At 53.6% G+C, this 15,187-nt stretch overlaps 6 protein-coding genes across 6 annotated transcripts; 5 read left to right on the top strand and 1 right to left on the bottom strand.

The window, feature by feature from the left end:
* The first annotated feature begins 107 nt into the window (after positions 1 to 107).
* On the top strand, positions 108 to 3,984 carry TrAtP1_010777 (uncharacterized protein). Its single transcript, XM_014092225.2, has 4 exons — positions 108 to 822; positions 878 to 1,168; positions 1,226 to 2,143; positions 2,196 to 3,984. The coding sequence occupies exons 1-4, from the start codon at positions 497 to 499 to the stop codon at positions 3,688 to 3,690; spliced, it is 3,030 nt and encodes a 1,009-aa protein (XP_013947700.1). The 5' UTR covers positions 108 to 496; the 3' UTR covers positions 3,691 to 3,984.
* Positions 3,985 to 4,156: 172 nt separating this feature from the next.
* On the top strand, positions 4,157 to 5,263 carry TrAtP1_010776 (uncharacterized protein; the record flags this gene model as incomplete). Its single annotated transcript, XM_066114842.1, has 1 exon — positions 4,157 to 5,263. The coding sequence occupies one exon, from the start codon at positions 4,157 to 4,159 to the stop codon at positions 5,261 to 5,263; it is 1,107 nt and encodes a 368-aa protein (XP_065970939.1).
* Positions 5,264 to 5,671: 408 nt separating this feature from the next.
* TrAtP1_010775 (uncharacterized protein) lies at positions 5,672 to 7,868 on the top strand (the record flags this gene model as incomplete). Its single annotated transcript, XM_014092223.2, has 5 exons — positions 5,672 to 5,703; positions 5,758 to 5,839; positions 5,895 to 6,016; positions 6,081 to 6,148; positions 6,216 to 7,868. The coding sequence occupies 5 exons, from the start codon at positions 5,672 to 5,674 to the stop codon at positions 7,472 to 7,474; spliced, it is 1,563 nt and encodes a 520-aa protein (XP_013947698.1). The 3' UTR covers positions 7,475 to 7,868.
* A 1,688-nt stretch (positions 7,869 to 9,556) lies between these two features.
* Positions 9,557 to 9,892, top strand: TrAtP1_010774 (uncharacterized protein; the record flags this gene model as incomplete). Its single annotated transcript, XM_066114841.1, has 1 exon — positions 9,557 to 9,892. One exon carries the CDS (start codon positions 9,557 to 9,559, stop codon positions 9,890 to 9,892), a length of 336 nt encoding a protein of 111 aa, XP_065970938.1.
* Positions 9,893 to 10,931: 1,039 nt separating this feature from the next.
* TrAtP1_010773 (uncharacterized protein) lies at positions 10,932 to 11,979 on the bottom strand. Its single transcript, XM_066114840.1, has 2 exons — positions 11,637 to 11,979; positions 10,932 to 11,578 (listed from the first exon to the last, which is right to left on the bottom strand). The coding sequence occupies exons 1-2, from the start codon at positions 11,857 to 11,859 to the stop codon at positions 11,193 to 11,195; spliced, it is 609 nt and encodes a 202-aa protein (XP_065970937.1). The 5' UTR covers positions 11,860 to 11,979; the 3' UTR covers positions 10,932 to 11,192.
* A 2,486-nt stretch (positions 11,980 to 14,465) lies between these two features.
* On the top strand, positions 14,466 to 14,819 carry TrAtP1_010772 (uncharacterized protein; the record flags this gene model as incomplete). The annotated part of the gene is made up of 1 exon (XM_066114839.1): positions 14,466 to 14,819. One exon carries the CDS (start codon positions 14,466 to 14,468, stop codon positions 14,817 to 14,819), a length of 354 nt encoding a protein of 117 aa, XP_065970936.1.
* Between the last annotated feature and the right edge of the window lie 368 nt (positions 14,820 to 15,187).

Here is a 15,187-nt window from a genome sequence, read left to right as displayed (position 1 = left end):
GCTAGCCTTGACGTCAGCTGCCAAGGAGCCGCCGATGGGGAGCTGTAGCGGACCTATGGGGACTTTTGTAGGGAGCTGGCAGAGCTGGCAGAGCTGTCCACGGTGCCTAGGCGCAGCTGCAGCAGGCTTGATAGCCCGTACCTTGCCTTATCGCATCGCCAGGCGCGTCTTGCATCCTGCATCCTGCATTCTAGCGACCTATAATCCTGGCCTGTTGCTTTACCGTGCCGGTCTTTTTCCTTTCTTCTTCTTCTGCTCCTTTCCTTTTCCTTTAAGCTGAGCGTCTTGACGGGCGCTGGCAGAGAAATAACGCATGCAAGCATAGCCTGGGCTGTTCACATCTCACGCTGTCCCGGAGCCGATATTGATATCGCGAATTTGGCTCCCTCTCGCCACCAGCTCCATCCTTGTTCTCGCGCTCGTCTCGATCCGACCCATGACCAGAGCGCCGCTCGCCAGCTGAAGCCGTTGGTTGATTCTTGGTCGCAAAGCCAAGATGAGGCTCCCGAACCCATTTGGCTTCCGGCCGGGGCCGGTTACTTTCTGGACGACCGCCATCTATCTCGCCGTCACGATACCGCTGATTTATGTCCACGAGACGGTGCCGCCTGCGCCATCGGCGCATTCTCTCGGCAAGCAGGGCTTGAACTTGAGCGAGGCATGGGACGATTTGCAGGTCATTACGAAGCAGTACCATCCGTTCAACAGCAAGGCAAACGCAGACGTCCGCGAGTATTTGATCGACCGTTCCAAAGCAATCTTGGACCGGAATGATGTTGGCTATGAGACGGATACAACTGGGGGAGTGATATGGAACCCCAGGTTCGTTCATCGGGATATCTACCTTGATTTCTGGAGGAAGCTAACCCTGCATTAGTATCGAACGATATACATCTTCGAGTAATGATGATTCCAACGTAGTGAGGGCGAAGCGGCCGCGAGGTGCTACCCTTTTCGACGACCGCACTTCAAACGTGACCTGGACGGTCGACTCGCTGCTTCGGAGCGCCAAGAGCGGCGCGCAGACATGGCAGGGCTACTACTTTGAGGGCGACAACTTCTATGTGTATATCCATGGTCAAGATGATCCCGAGGGCGAGTGGTGGAAATCTCCAAACAACGCGCAATACAACCCCGGAGGCGTTCTCGTCAACTGCCATTTTGACTCGTAGGTCCAAGCCAGCAAGCGATTGAAGTAAAGCACCAATTGGCTAACGTATTTCAGTGTCTCGACGGGTTATGGTGCGACAGACGATGGCATGTCGTGCGTAAGTATGCTGCAGCTGCTCAGCTACTTCACCACAGAGGGCCGCCAGCCGAAGCATGGCATCGTCCTCCTCTTCAACAATGCAGAAGAGGATGGCCTCCTCGGTGCTCGCGCCTTTGGCTACAGCCCGCTTCTCAAGTTTTGCCACACGTTTGTCAACCTAGAAGGAGCCGGAGCTGGAGGCCGAGCGATGCTTTTCCGAACCACCGATCTCCAAGCCGCCGAGGCCTATGCCAAGAGTCCCCATCCGTTTGGCTCCGTTGTTGCGGCAAACGCCTTTGAGCGAGGAGTCATCAAGAGCGGCACCGATTTCGAGGTATTCGCTCCGGCATTCGGACAGCGAGGGCTGGATATTGCCTTTTACGAACCTCGCTCGCGCTACCACACCGAAGATGACGATTCGCGCCACACTTCTGTCCGCAGCATCTGGCATATGCTGTCTGCCGCTCTGGCGTCCACGGAGAGGCTCTCCGAGGTTACTGGAACAGTCTTCAATGGCGATCGCGCAGATGGTGATGACGGCCTGGTCCAGAATGGCAAGCCCACCGAGGGTGTCTACTTTGATTGGTATGGCAGTGGATGGCTTGCTTTCCCGCTGAAAGGGCTGTTTGCGTGGTCGCTGACGCTGCTCGTCGTGACGCCCGTGGTGCTCTTTATTGTCACGTATCTGCTCGTCCGCCAAGACAAGTATTACTACTTTGCCATGGACATCTGGAGGCATTCCGAGATTCACGACGAGCCGGTTGCAATCAATGGCTGGCGTGGCTTCTTCCGATACCCCTTGGCGCTGATTTTTGCAATTGGCCTGACGATAGCGTCGATTTTGCTTGTCGCCAAGGTCAATCCTCTCATTGTCTACAGCAGCGGATACGCAGTGTAAGTCTTACCAACATCCTACCATTTTCTTCTCAGCTAACACATCTGGCAGCTGGGCTATGACGGTGTCCCTCTTCTACTTTAGCTTCTGGCTCATCATGAGAGGCGCCAACTTTGTCAGGCCAACCGCTCTCCATCGCGGATTTGCGCTCGTCTGGCTATTCATCCTGTCTTGGGCCCTTCAAGTCTTTGCGGCCTTGGTCGAGGACCGCATCCACCTTGGCGGCCTTTACTTTGCCGCTTTTTTCCACTCGGCCATCTTCTTGGCGCTCTTCATCTCATTGCTAGAACTATTTACGCTGCCCGGAAAGCATGAATTTGCCAACCGCTATCAGGATGATCCAGCCCCGGAGCATGTGCGAATTACCAGCTCCGACAACACCATTACGGGCAATGAAGACGAAGAGGAAGATCATGAGTACGCAGCCGAGAGTGCTACGGAGACAACACCTCTCACATCTGGAGAGCCGGGGTATGGGTCGACCGAGCAAACAACCTTTGCTAGCACATACCGACGAGCAGCACAGGCAGATGAGTCGCCAGCTCCCTCGCCCGTAAAGAGCTATCCTCCGTATGAACACGAACAGGCGTGGTCTGGACGACTTCCCACTTGGACTTGGTTCATTCAGCTGCTGCTCCTTGCTCCTGTCCACGTCATCATCGTAGGCAACTTGGGGCTGATACAGACTTCGTCAATGAACATGACTGGTGCCGACGGTGGTGGTCTTTTGGCTCCTTTAATGGGAATTGGAATCATGACGATTCTCCTTTTACTTCCCCTGACGCCATTTATGCACCGAATCACTCGCCACGTGCCACTCTTCCTCTTGGTGGTCTTTACTGCCACGTTCATCTACAATCTCGTTGCCTTTCCTTTTTCTACCAACTACCGATACAAGTTGTATTTCCAAGAAGTCATTGATGTAGATGCTGGAACGGACATCGTGTCGCTGTCTGGCCTTCCGGAATACGTCGAGGCAGTCGTTTCATCGATTCCCTCAGCTGCTAGTCAAGGTTATAACTGTAGCGATAAGTCGTCGAGGGCTGGCCTCACTGCCTGCAAGTATGCCGTATCATCGCTCTCGCCGCATCTCGTCGACGGCACGGAGCCAGCGGACTTGATCACGGTGACAGGCTCTCTTTCATCTGACGGAAGAACTGCACATCTCCAAATCGACGCAGTAGACTCCAAGATGTGTATCCTTGAGCTCTCTCGGCCTGCATACGGCTTCAAATTGCAAAAGGGCGTTGCTCTGGACGAGCGGTTCGGGTCCAGCCCGCAAAACGGCATGAAGAGCATTACTCTCTTCAGGCGAGAATGGGACGGGGCGTGGGATGTTGAGCTGCAGCTGACGCGCGATGTCCGCGAGACTGACCCCAAGGCATTTGATGTGACGGCCAAGTGCGCGTACAGCGACATGAATGACGAAAAGACGATTCCGGTGCTGCGTGAGCTGTATCAGTATATGCCCAAGTGGGCGGTCATTTCCAAGGCGGCGGTTGGGCTCGTGGAAGTGAGGAAGAAGTTTACTGTGGGGGACAATTGATGATTTGAGTTTTCTTGAATAGGCGGGCAGGCAGGCAGGTTGTCAGATTATTTGTATTTGTGTAGCATTAATGGTAGCGGTGTTATGGATTGAGATGATAGACTTGGTGTTGATGACTTTGGTGAAGTGAAGTTTACAGCCATTTTGTTAAACTTGCATGGAGATGCTTTAGCACGTGATGTTGAGAGTGGCAATCAATCAATTGTTGAATTCGTTGGATGTAATTGGTTAGAGTTGCAGAGTTAGGAGATTCAGCATTGCGGTATCTTGAAATTCGGCCATCGATGGACGGATCACAGCCTCGGCTGCGACCCACAGTTTAGTTTGTCATTGCAGTGGGTATCAGCCATCGGTATCGACATGCATCATCACCATCGTCAACAACACTCCAATTGGGCATGTTTACAAAGATACAGCGCCAAAACTAATGAAACCATCATAAGCACATCTCAGAACCCGCTCAATCATGTCTCCCGTGATTTCGCTGCTCGCCAAGCCGCGGCAGCGCGGTGCCCAGCCGTACCAGAAACACGCCCTCATCTACTTCATCTGCGGCAACCCAGGCCTCGTCAACTTTTACGTGGCCTTTCTCGACTGTCTCCGCGGCATGCTGGATGCGGCAGACGAGGGCGAGGGCGGGACGGCGTACGACATCTATGGGCGGAACCTGCTGGGCTTTAGCGATGATGATCATGAGCCGTTTGGCGAGACCAACGGGCCGTGGGATCTGGATGGCCAGATTGAGGGCATCTACGAGGACGTTGCGGCGAGGAGCGTCATTCCGGACGATGCTGGGGCCGAGGGCGAGCGGGGGAAGGGATCGCGGCCGTATGACTTTGTGGTGTTGATGGGCCATTCGGTTGGTGCGTACATTTCGGTTGAGATTATGCATCGGCACATGAAGGACGGCGCGGAGCGAGCGCCGCATTTGAACCTGCGGCATGGGTTTTTGCTCTTCCCGACGCTGACGCACATTGCGAGCTCACCCAGCGGGAGGAGAGTCGCGCTCTTGACGAAGATGCCCGGCATGGAGAAGAATGCGCATCGCATAGCAAAGCTGATTCTCGGGTGTATTCCATATGTGTGCGTCTTGTGGATCGTGACGCATGTGATGGGCTTTACGGCGCAGACGGCCGAGGTGACGGCGCGGTGGCTGAAGAGTCGGGATGGAGTCTGGCAGGCGATTTATCTGGGAGGGTCGGAGATGAGGACGATTTGCGAGGAGAGGTGGGAGGAGGAGTTGTGGGAGGCGACTGAGGATGACGGACGCTCGGGAGAGGGAGAAGCAAAGATGCCTAAGTTTTTTCTCTTCTATGGGAGGAATGATCATTGGGTTGCAAATCATCTGCGGGATGCGTTTATCGAGCGGAGGAGGAGGGAGGAGGGGCATACGAGGATTTTGGTTGATGAGGGGGATATTCCGCATGCGTTTTGCGTGAGGGAGCGTGAGTTTTGCTTATTGCCTTTTTGCTTTTGTATGTTTATGATACTGACGATGATGCTGGTAGATACGAGTTGGCTGGTTGCGAAAAAGGTTCATGAGTGGGTGAGGGAGATTGAGGGAGGGCAGTGAATTTTTTTTTGTTCTTTTTTCTTAACTAGATGGATGATATAGACGGCAGCTGTGATATTCTAGACTTTTGCCTGCCGCACTACGTGGTGTTTAGTACAAGTCCCTCTTACTCACTCACCGATGGCTGTTACTCACTCGCCGAACAACCAGGCAGTATAGAACAGCTCCTCTCCATCGCCTCAAAACAAAAATTGCTAGACTCGCGCTACTACAAGCGGGCGTGCAAAGGCGAGCCAAGCGATTTCATTGCGGCGAGAACGTGTCAGCAGCCGGGCTTCGTTTCTTTTTCGCAGGCACTTTTGTCGGGGATCTGCCCCGCAGTTCGGAGAGGGCAGCCCACCTTGAATATCTCGAGGGAGAAAAGGAGAGAGGCGATATCGTGACAAGTAGAGATTGAGTTTGATTAAAATGGGAGACTTGCAGGCAGTGCGAGGCCATCTGTATGTTGTTGCAAGAGACGAAGATGATGGCGCTGTCTAACCTTGATCCTGTAGGCCAGGTCTGCTCAACGCCACGCTGGACCAGCTGCTTGAGGGCCTGGAGAAGAATCACTTTACCAGCGTCCAGCTGACCAAGGTCGGTGTTTTACATTTATTCCAATACGCAGAGCGTTTTACTGACATGCGTACAGGCCTATCTCACACGCATCGACCAAGTCAATGAGACGGTCCACGCCGTTGTCGAAACCAATCCCGATGCACTCGCCGTTGCAAAAGCGCTCGACGATGAGAGAGCATCAGGCTCAGTCCGAGGGTAAGTCAAACACCAAAGAATCATGCATCTGAACACTACATGCTCATAAGTATCATCAACATAGTCCTCTTCATGGAATCCCCGTCTTGGTGAAGAACAACATTGCCACCAAAGACAAGATGGGCACGACTGGTTTGTTTTCCCTTTACTTCATTTATACAATGGCTTCATTTCTCACAAACTTGTTGCTTTTATACAGCCGGTTCACACCTCCTCATTGGCGCCACGGTCCCTCGCGACGCCTTTGTTGTCCAGAAACTCCGCCACGCCGGCGCAATCGTCCTCGGCAAGGCAAACATGTCGCAGTGGGCAAACTTCCGCGCCCGCGGCTTCAACATCAACGGCTGGTCCGCCAACGGGGGCCAGACGCACGCCGCCTACCATCCCGACCAGGACGCCTCGGGCAGTTCCAGCGGCAGCGCCGTGGCGGCCGACTTGGGCCTTGCGTGGGCGGCGTTGGGAACGGAGACGGATGGATCCATCATTTGTCCGGCTCAGCGTAGCAGTGTTGTGGGAGTGAAGCCGACGGTGGGATTGACGTCGAGAGATTTGGTCATTCCTGTTTCGGAGCATCAGGATACGGTTGGGCCGATGGCGAGGACCGTCAGGGACGCGGCGTATCTGCTGCAGGTCATTGCCGGAAAGGATGATTGTGACAAGTACACGGCTGGGATCCCACGCATTCCGGACTACGTCGCTGCGTGTAGGGATACTCTCAAGGGGGCTCGTATAGGTGTCCCCTGGAAGGCCATTCAGGAGGGCCTGGAGAAGAATCCGCGCTACGCTTCCGAAGTAGAAGGCTTCAAGCAAACTCTTCCCATTCTCGAGGCTGCTGGCGCGGTCCTCGTCGAGGCCGATTACGCCTCGGCTACAAAGGATATCCGGGATCTCGAGATGCCCGTCATGGGAGCCGATTTCCGTGTCAACCTGGCATCGTACCTCTCTCGGCTCGTCACGAACCCAAGCAACATCCACACCCTCGAGGACCTGCGCGAGCAAACGCAAAAGCATCCCCTGGAATCATTCCCCGAGCGTGACACGGGCATCTGGGACAACATCCTCGACAAGCAAAAGTGGGACAACACCTCTCCAGAGTTCAAAGAGAAATACGACCGTCTGCAGCAACTCGGCGGGCCGGGCGGTCTACCAGCCCTGCTGGACCAGCACAATCTCGTCGCCGTGGCCATGCCGTCCATCATGGCGCCGATGTGGGCCGCCGTGGTGGGCTGCCCGGGCATCACGGTGCCGATGGGTCATCTAAAGGAGACGGAGCCGGTGCACGAGGAAAACGGGCTGGTGGAGACGGGTCCGGGGGTTCCGTACGGGATGAGCTTTCTGGGGAGGAGGTGGGCCGAGGATGATCTGCTGGGATTGGCGTATGGGTTTGAGCAGAGGACGAGGGTGAGGGAGAGGGAGGTGAAGAGGGTGGTGGTGCCGAGTGCTGAGATTGAGGCTTGATGAAGGAAGATGATTCAAGGCATCAAGTCATTGTCAAGCTTTTCATGGCTTGAGATTTCCCGCGAGAGCCGAAAGGGGGATGGAAGAGTTCTAGAGCTCAATAGCGTGTTGTAGCCATTTATTTTGAAACTATTCAAAGTTCTTTTCTAGAGGGTATGTATCAGAGTTCCAGACCAGTCCAGAAGCAGCCTTGGTCGAGAACACAATAGCCAAGGGAGGTGCGTGAGCATGCAAAGGTTCATTACTGAGAATAAGGGATAGTAATAGCCTCTGACGTCACGAATGTCTTTGTGAATTCCCAGTTCTTTGGATCTGACATCTTGGCAAAACACGTTTCTGGATATTCATCGTCGAGTTTCCCATCTGGCACGGCTCGTACGGAGAAAAATATCTCAGCATGCATAGAGATCGACTTTCACACAACGAGTACACACTCCGGGGCAGAATATTATGGGGAAAACTGGAATTATCCATCACGGCAGTTGCCTGGGTTCGTAAGTTGTAGTTCAGGCGGACCCTGCAGGCAAGCGCTTGTCGATCATGACATGATTGTCTAGGTGTTTGACAGCTTGACACTTTTGACAGTGACGTTTTGACGTTTTTTTTGACGTGAAATGGCCCGAAGCGAAGTAGGGATTATTGAAAATGCTCACTTTACCGGGGCGAGGAAAAGAAGTTTGCCAAAGTTTATGCTATTTCAGCAACTTTGCATCTTCGTGGTGTCGTTCTGTGTATAAGCGCGTTTTCTCGGCCGTGATTGGCTGTGTGAGGGGTTGCGCCCCAAACGTCATCTTTCCCGGGGGACCGGAATGGGCAGTCGGTTTGTAGGATTGGGTTTTTTTCTTTCTAATTTTTATGTTTATTCTGGTTGTTCTGCTCTTTGAAAAAAAAAAAAATGTTTCACAGGTGTATGATTCAGGTTCCGTCTTTAGTTTTTGTCTGTGGAATAAACGCCATGATATTCTGGTCACAACACTCGGAGCATACAGAAAACGTGGTATATTGCACCAAGACGATGCTGACTCTCAGAACAGAGGGCAAAAGATTGTTCCCTATACTTTTCCTGTCATCATCTTTTTACTCTGCTGTCACCGACTGTCACCCTCACTGTCACTGCCACACACACTCTTCCTCACATCAATGCACCAGCCACTGCACTTAGACTCAAAAACACCTTATGCAAGTCCAAAATCCTGCGCTAAGAGAAAAAGAAGCTCAAGAAGCTACTTGCAGGTACGTACCGGCGACCCCATAAAGAGGCGTCATAACTCCCCAAATCTCCACCCCTCCACACCAAAAGCCAGAGGGCACTAAAAGGCAACGACTGTACCGTCTTTGTACCTCGTATAGCCTTCTAGCTCTTCCAGTCTCTTTTGTGCACGATTTACAGCGGAGGGGGGAGCGGTGAGAAGAGAAGAGAGGATTTTGCGCTATTGATACAGGTTTGAAGTTGAAGATTGGGCCGCAATTGTGGTGAATTGGCTGTCGATGGTTTTCTTCAGTTCGAAAGGCGTTGACAACTTGGTCGGCCACACTGACTGCGTCTGTTCTTTTCTCCTCAAAATCCTATTTTAAGAAAAGAAAAAAAAGAGAAAACTCATTAGTTCCTCCGCCAATACGAAGGAATGCCACCCTCCCAAAAGACCAATGTGGCTAAACTCGCCCTCTCGCTCAAGCCACAGAGCGAAAAGAGCAAAAAAAAACTTGGCTTGCAGAGACGCCGCTAGAGGGGATGTGGTGTGAGTGCAGAGTACGTATGCAATGTGTGTGTATAGAGCCTGTCTCCTCGTTTTCTTTTTCTCGTTTGTTCATCCTGCTGCTATTGAATCTTGTGTAACCATGTTGCCCCGGATTTGCACGAGCATGCGACGCTGGAGTCTCTTTTGCGGTGGTGTGTTGATTTGGGCTGACGTGAATTGGGGCTGCGATGCATGTAATACGGCTGCTGCCTCTCAGTCAAGGTATCCAGTTGGCACCAGCATCTTCATATATCCGTATTGGGGCATGACATGCTGAGAAAAAAGTCGTCAGGCCGTCAATCTGCATGCCCCAGCAGTCACCCATTCACTCTCGCTCGCCTCAATGGCCATGACTACATCCATCCAGCAACATGCACAGAAAGCTTCACACATCCACACGCACACCAAAACTCTTAGACGCGACGCTCCGCACCGCGTTGCATCTCGTACCTCAAAATCCCGCCTTAGCGCCCTGCACAATGACCACCACCAACCTCCTCGTCCTTTTGCTTGTGCCAACCACCTTTATTCTACAACGGCCATGACAGAACAGCAACAGCAGCACCAATCCTCTTCTCTCTCTTTCCACAACTACCTCTCATTTCCTCCTCTTTCTCTCATTAGGACTAGCCACCAAAAACAGAGTTACCATCCCCCCCGTCCCGTCCTCCCGCATTAAGCATAGCTCTAACAAACACCGCAGCAAACCGCAGCCAAGTGGTGCCACGCCCAGAAAAACGCAAAACAAGCCTAATTCCAACTTTTTTTTTTCTTCTGCTTCAATACACGTAACAGGGCTACAAGTAGAAACAAGTACTACCTGTCATCTTTTCTTCCGAGGTGTCTAGTGGTTGGTCCATTACGTGGCTGCAACTCACACCACTCAATCTTCTGCATCACAGCACTCGCAAAGCAACCGTTGCATTGGGAGAAAGAGCTCCAACAGCTCCATCCAGCTTCCCATTTTTCTTCCCGCTTCTAGCCCAGTCCTCGCTTCACCTATTTTGTACTTGTAGTAGCTCCCAGTCCAGTTCTCCACCCTGTCTTCACTCCTCCTTGTCTACTCCACTGGGGAAAAAAAACAACCTGCTCCCATCGTCTGACATGAAAAGAAACACAGTCAAAAAGAAGTCCACCTCATCAAAAAAAAAAGTCAAACATTAAGCATACATACGTAGAAACAAACCAAAAGAGAATAAATGCAAACCCTCAACCGCGCCATAGAAATTGACACCCAATCCCAGCCGTCCCAACCAGCGGAGCCACCGGATATCCGCCCAGCAAGCTCCTCTATATACAAAGTACAAGTCTCTATTCTGTAGCATGAATTCCCAGCGTCAACTGCTTAGGTACACTGAGATTTCCAGACCAGGGCCCCTTTTCTCTTAGTCACGGCTCGCTGTCGCAAACGGAAGCTCGGATATGGCGGGTCTTCCAACCACCCTTATTGTATGATTCTGAGTGTTCCAGGCTCTGACTGCTACTTTTATGTACTACTATTACCTACAGGCTGCCTGGGCTTTGGCACCATGGATGCGACTAGCAGACGGCGGCACCAAGAGTCTTGGCTATAGGCCGCGGTTTAGCCTGTGTAACAGCTATGGCAGACACATGGCTACCTTTGGCATATGGGAGTTGCTACGGCTCAGGAAACGCAATCAAATGGTACTATGAAATCACGATTGGAATATAGTCACATTCAAAAAGAACCAAGCATTGAAAAATAAAAATCGTCCGCAGACATTAGCATTAAAGCCAGTAAACTGGTTATATTTTGTGTATTACACGCCCGCGAGGGGGCGGATGATCCAAATCCAACAACATATGTCGTATAGGGTCCAGCTCGTAGTTCATAACACCATAAAGCCTTTCCAGCGCACTAACTGTTCCAATTCCATTCCATCCTGATTCCTCCCATCCCGTACCTCGTCTCCATTCGTGACATCTCGCCTTTGGGTATCTTTGAGTTTTCAAATCCCTTACAGGGCAAGGGCACCGAGGGCGAGCATGGCAAGGCCGGGCAGGAGAGCAGAACCGGCGTTGGTGGGAGCACCAGTAGGGCCGGTGGTGGTTCGGTTGCCGGCGGGGGGAACACCGGTGCCAACGGGAGTGACGCTGGTGATGACAGTGGTGGAAACACCAGTGCCGGCGGGGACAGAAGAAGCAGCAGCAGAGCTGGCAGGGGCAGAGCTGACGGGAGCAGAGCTGGCGGGAGCAGAGCTGGCAGGAGCAGAGCTGGCGGGAGCGGAGGTCTGGGCAGCAGAGGTCTGGGCAGCGCTGGTGGCAGCGGCAGAAGAAGAGCCAGCGGCAGAGGAGCCGGAGCCAGGGTTGGCACAGAGAGCCTGGGTGGCGGGGAGGACCTTGTCTGTAGTCATTGTTAGATCACACCAAACTCCAAGACAGTTCATGGCAGAGAAACATACTCAGGGCGACATCAGCACCGCACTTGGAGATGACGCAGGAGGTGGCAGCGGTCTGGACAGCGCTGAAGTCCTTGCAGATACAGGCGTAGTCGGTGGTAGAGCACTTGGTGTTGGCCTTGACGGCATCGTCGAGGCAGGGCAGAGCGCAGCTGGGGATATCAGCGCGGGTCTGGGCCTGGGCCAGAGCGGCGAAAGCAACAGCGAGAACGGTGGCGGCCTTCATGTTGACGGTATTAAGATTTGGATTCCGGGGAATGAATTAAGGGCTAATGTTTTGGTATTTTTTTGGTTTTTGTTGAGCAACAACGAATGTGGCTGGACTGTGAAAGCGAGCGAGTGGATGGAGAAGGGAAAAAGAGGAAAAGGGAAAAAGGGCAGACGAGGTGGATTGAAGCCCTTTATGTACCTATCACTGACGCGGGAGCTGTTGGCGTGCCTGTCCTGTCCTATACACTAGCAACCAGCAGCCGTGGTAATTTCTGGAGTGGCAGCAGCTTGGCCGCTCCCCGATGCCCCGTTGATCCATCCATCCATCCATCCATGCATCAATCATCACCACGCCTTCCAAGTTCCCTTCCCTGCTCCTGGCTTACAAGGACTGCACTGCAAGCAAAAGTCACTTGGCCCCGACGGAATAGCTTCCTGTGCGACGCTGCTAGCCAAGGTCTCAGCTGGGGCCGCGCACACCCCCCCATTTCGATCGTCGGGCCGGGGGTTGCAAATGAGAGGGAAAAATTGGGCCGAGAGGGCGAATAGAGAGAGACAGCAGGGTTGCTGAATAGCACTAGAGACGAGGTGCGATGGAGTCGAATGGAGTTTGGGTTTCTGTACTCGACGCAGAGGTGTTGGGTACGGCAGAGCGAAGAGGCCCGACAGCCAGAACTCGTCATGGCCGAGCAGAGCAGAGTCACGGATACGAGAGTCGCAAGTAGCTCTGGCGCCAGACACATGCCCATACAGGTACGAGAGGCAAATACAGCGCAGCTACACCATTTCCAATATTGCTAGTAGCCTTCCCCAAGCAGCGGCAAGAAAAGCCACAGAGGCTCGCCAGCTCCAGTGGACTCCAGTGGACTACAGTAGACTACAGTATACCGACGGGCCATCGCCAGGGGAGAAGAGCCTAGCTGCGCCGAGTAGACGGTACTTGATCCTCGCAGCATCTCTTGCGGTGCGCCACCGTCTCTGCTACCTCGCCGCCAGGCAGACGCTGTTGCAAGCGTGGCTCCAGCGGCGGTGGAGCAGCCCGTTGGAGCGACCCATGGCCGGAAACAGGGATGGGCGCCGATCTAACCAGATGTGCTACACACGGCCGAGCCGGGCAAAGCAGCGATCGACGAGCATTTGGGCGATGGTGATGGTGATGGTGATGGTTGGTTCTGCCTCTTTGCGCAGCCTCGGGAGTTTGGCTTGGTTGCAGGTACGGCTGGGCGCTGCCGTCAACCCGGCCTGTGTCGAGTACTGCCTACATTGGTACATGCACATCCTGCTGACCTCGATGGTTTACAGCAACCGACATGTGAAGTCATCTCATACAGTATACAGTCGTTGTTTGGATGCTCGAGCTGGACATCCGACTTGACTCGATGGCCCCCTGTCTTTGACCAGCTAAACGAGCGCGGAGATGCCGCACCATGGCCCGACAGGCCACTGGTCCGTCCCATTGGCCTCGCCGCCGGAAATTGCAGAGGCAAAAAGTCTGGTTGTCGATTTGGTTCACCAGATCCAGTGTCTATTGCCTCGCGGATGCAAGCAGAGACCGCAAACCGCAAGCAGCACTATGCACCGCGGTACACTATTGGCCCAGCCACCTCCCCTTTTTTTCTCTTGTACAAGTATCTTCTGCTCTTCTGCGCGCAGATCTGGGGTTTTGGATGGCAATCGTGGTTGGCCAGCGTTGCCTGGGGCTATTCTTCGTGGTGCGGCCGCTATTCTGCCCTCGTAGGTGGTGTGGGATATGATGGATGGGTTGCAAAAAAGCGCACCAGACGTAACCTTGCATTGAGACCTGCTGTGGCTGTGGCTGGGGCCGCAACGCTGTGACTCTGGCCAGCATCAGCGATGTTGGCGAACCAACTAAACGGACATCATCTTGCCAGTGTGATATTCCCACGGCGTCTGTGTTTCAAAGCGTGCAAACCCGTATACTATTTGCAAGAATATAACGTCGGTGCAGCGTACGAGTACTTGTGCGTGTAGACACACCAGACATTGATCTGAGTACGTCGGGTTTGGCTCGGCCGATTTGCTGGCTGGGGGCAAGCATTGGACAGCCTACAACCTGTTCAGCACGGCTTCGGTGCTCAAATTCCAGCAGCTCCAACGTCGTCTTCAGCGCCCGACCGTCCGTGGCAAAAGCGCTACAGCGCTCCTGGCCCTGTCTCGGCCGCCATAACCTGCCTGGGCATAGCTGTAGCTGCTGTTCCCCACCGCCAGCGTCCAGGGCAGGTACCTACCTTATGCGCAGAATGCGGATCTCAACTCTTGAGCCGATCCCAAATCCCATCACCTTTCGTCAGCATCATGTCATGGAGCGCTTTTTTCCCTCTGTTTGCCCATGCGCGCCGTCATGTGTGCCTTTTCTGGATTTTGCCAACTTGAGTTCAGAGCAGCAGGCTACGCCTTATTGAGCACGGTGCTAGTTACGCGCCTTGCTCGATTCTGCAGGCAGACACCCTCGATGCCCCAGCTTCTTCAGCCTGTTTTGTCGAATGGCGTGTGCTTGTACTACTGGGTACTGTGAACCTGCGGGGAAATCGAGGATTACTGTACAATGTCTGTGTGTACAACCTCTGCTAGCATTGCCAGGTACTACGGCCTTTTTCCTTGATGGCGACTGTCAGACGTCCGACGGGACACACCACAAAAAGACTTCAGGTCCAAGCCCAGCCAACAAAACTACAGGCCTCGAAAGCTTCCTCGTGCGTTCGAGAAGCCACAGGGCAACGGAGGCGAGCAATTGGTAGCTCCAAAGCTTGGAATGACATTGTGCTCCACCAGACAGGATTCTTGACTCAGACGCGACGGAATTGGATTCATGAAAAGGATTCGTCCATGGCAAAAACTCCCAACGCAGGAACAAGAGCGGCACCTGAGCTGAGCATCGCCGGTGCTTGGCTAGCCCTGCTGCTCTTTACCCAGAGCGTCGACCGGGAAGAGTGGCGTGAAATTCTCAAGGGCTAGCAGCGTCGCCGACCAGCCATTCCTCTTCCACGCCGTCGACACAAGGTGCTCTGTCCGTGCTTGCGAAAAGTTCTTCTTGCCCCTTGTCCACGGCCAGGACTGGACAGGCATCGCCATCCTTGGAAGCTTGACAACCGAGCGAATCGGTCACAAAAGTCCGGGGAATGGGCGCTTCAGCGGCCTGCCTGGAATCGCCGGCCATCGCTTCTCGACAACGCAATTTCCCCCGCAGCAACCCCCCCTGACGCCAATTGCTTATCCCAGGCGCCTGATCCGATGGGATCTCCATATGGTCCACGGTCCATCGGCTAGTCTGCTCTAGCCTTGCCACAAGAGCAGAAAAGCGTCTCTGTACGACGACTAATATG

Source organism: Trichoderma atroviride, chromosome 6, assembly GCF_020647795.1.
Source record: "Trichoderma atroviride chromosome 6, complete sequence".
NCBI classification, from domain to species: Eukaryota; Fungi; Ascomycota; class Sordariomycetes; order Hypocreales; family Hypocreaceae; genus Trichoderma; species Trichoderma atroviride.
Note: the sequence above shows the minus strand (reverse complement) of the source record. Positions and strands in the feature narration are given on the sequence as shown.